The sequence below is a fragment of the Trypanosoma equiperdum genome (assembly GCF_001457755.1).
Source record: "Trypanosoma equiperdum strain OVI genome assembly, contig: ctg_1439, whole genome shotgun sequence".
NCBI lineage: Eukaryota > Euglenozoa > Kinetoplastea > Trypanosomatida > Trypanosomatidae > Trypanosoma > Trypanosoma equiperdum.
In genome coordinates, this window is record NW_027123437.1 from 1 (window position 1) to 2,140 (window position 2,140).

Here is a 2,140-nt window from a genome sequence, read left to right on the forward strand (position 1 = left end):
CACATGGCACATATATCATTTTTAGTAACGACCCCTCCCAGAGTTCCCGCCGCGGAATCCACCTCTATTCCAGACCGCATTTGTTCCGCCTCTTCCGCTGTAAGGGGGCAGAGTGCGAGATGCATCGTTTAGGTGGTGATTTGGTGGGAAAGGATAGTTGTTTCGGCTGGAATAGGGATGAAAACCCCTATTTATTGCAGCAAACCCCCTTCCTAACAAATTGCTTGACATTCCTTGCCACTCACCCCCGCTATACAAGTACCTTTCTTCATTGGTATATCCCCTTCTCATTTCACCATTTGCTTGCCCTCTATACCCGCCACCCATGTAACCTCTTCCCCTACTTGAATACCCACCTCTCCCGTACCCTCTGTTCATTCCCAACTGATCCGCTTCATGGATTGGTTCATTATAAATGGCACCGAAACCACCTTGGGAAGAAGTGCTATTTATTCTCTGACGTCCACGTTGCCTGAAAAAACCCTGATGAACACCGCCGTACCCTCCTTCACCGTTGTAACGAAAGTAACCTCCCCGACGATATCTATGCTCATCCACGTGTTGTTCGTTGTGAAACTCGACTCCTCCCTCATGCCTAATTTTTGAAGGTCGCTCTTCGCCCTTATCGCCTCTCTTCCCAATTTTTTCCACACCATCATCAACGCTCACAATACCTTCAACATCATAGTCACTTTCGCTGGTATTGTTTGAACTTTGCACTGATGTTTTACAAGCGGGCGCTACGCCACGAAAAGGCGGCGGCGCCATTTTCTCGAATGGGACACCACTGCAAATCTCACCACCGCAACTTGACTCACCATCCGTAACATTCTCAATAGGTTGTATATATCCAGTCACATGCACTGAGCCGTTGCCAGTGGCGGAAAGAATAATATTCTGCTCTGCTTTAATCACAAGGTCAATCCCCATTTGCGATACATTCCTCACAGGATCAAGAGAAGCGATAGTAAATTCTTTACCCTGAAGGGAAACGACAAGAGAGACGGCATCACTTGTATTCGCAGGCACAGCAATTTGTGTGAGACGAAGTACGTTACCCTCCGGTATCTCTGGAATAACTTTCTCCCCGACGCTCACTTCAACACCGTAGAAACCCTCCATTGCTGCCGATTGGAATGTAATTTATCTATCACCATTGCAAGTAAAAAATAATATAAACGAAAAAAGAAAACAAAACGGCACATGTTTCACGAAGCAGAAGGAGAATAGTCAAAAAAATTCAAAAAAAAAGATGTTAGGGCAACGTAGCGCCATCTAGACAACCAGAAGCCGCAACTTCAGAAACTCCGAACGATCATTCTTACGATAGTAACGCTAGGAAGAATTCACTCTCATCATTATCCTTTGTTATCATTATTATTCTTATTCACGCTGATTCATCGTTTATATTTTCTCTCCTTATATTACTCAACCATTTCTTTAGTGTCCTCTAACGCTGTCCATAATTTCAAGCGCAAGAAAAACGTTGCACTACAACTGAAGGTAGAGAAATGTGGTCGCTCAAGCGGTGCATGTCAGTACAAGCACAAACATTAATAACAATATCACAATTTCTCCATGCCTCCACGTGCAACACAACATCCGAACATGAGGGGATATATCGTCATCACACGTATCAATCATAGAACACGAGTGTAATAAGAGGTTAGCCTCGTAGTCAAATGCATAAACGGGAATAATAATGAGGCATATATCACGTATTCCATAAGATTACCCTCTCAGTTACAACAATGCGGCACATCACATGGCACATATATCATTTTTAGTAACGACCCCTCCCAGAGTTCCCGCCACGGAAGTTGCCGCGATTCCCGCCACGGAAGTTACCACGGTTTCCTCCACGATCCCCGCCACGGAAGTTGCCACGGTTTCCTCCACGATCTCCGCCACGGAAGTTTCCACGGTTTCCTCCGTTACCACTTCGGTCTCCGCCGCGGAAGTTTCCACGGTTTCCTCCACGGTCTCCGCCACGGAACCCTCCGCGATTACCACCGTTACCGTTTCGGTCCCCACCACGGAACCCCCCGCGATTACCACCACGGAACCCTTGTTGCTCAGTGCGTTGCACTTTACTGGCTGGCTCATCATCATCATCGTCATCATCATCATCATCATCATC

General features: G+C 46.4%; 1 protein-coding gene and 1 pseudogene across 2 annotated transcripts in view; both read right to left on the bottom strand.

Moving 5' to 3' along the window:
• Nucleotides 1-21: 21 nt before the first annotated feature.
• Nucleotides 22-1,122, bottom strand: TEOVI_000796800 (nucleolar RNA-binding protein, putative; the record flags this gene model as incomplete). Its single annotated transcript, XM_067221413.1, has 1 exon — nt 22-1,122. The coding sequence occupies one exon, from the start codon at nt 1,120-1,122 to the stop codon at nt 22-24; it is 1,101 nt and encodes a 366-aa protein (XP_067077514.1).
• Nucleotides 1,123-1,783: 661 nt separating this feature from the next.
• Nucleotides 1,784-2,140, bottom strand: part of TEOVI_000796900:pseudogene — a 994-nt pseudogene continuing 637 nt past the window's right edge. Inside the window, exon 2 of the mRNA in view lies at nt 1,784-2,140. This exon is cut by the window's right edge and continues 15 nt beyond it. Within this exon, the coding sequence occupies nt 1,784-2,140 (357 nt within the window).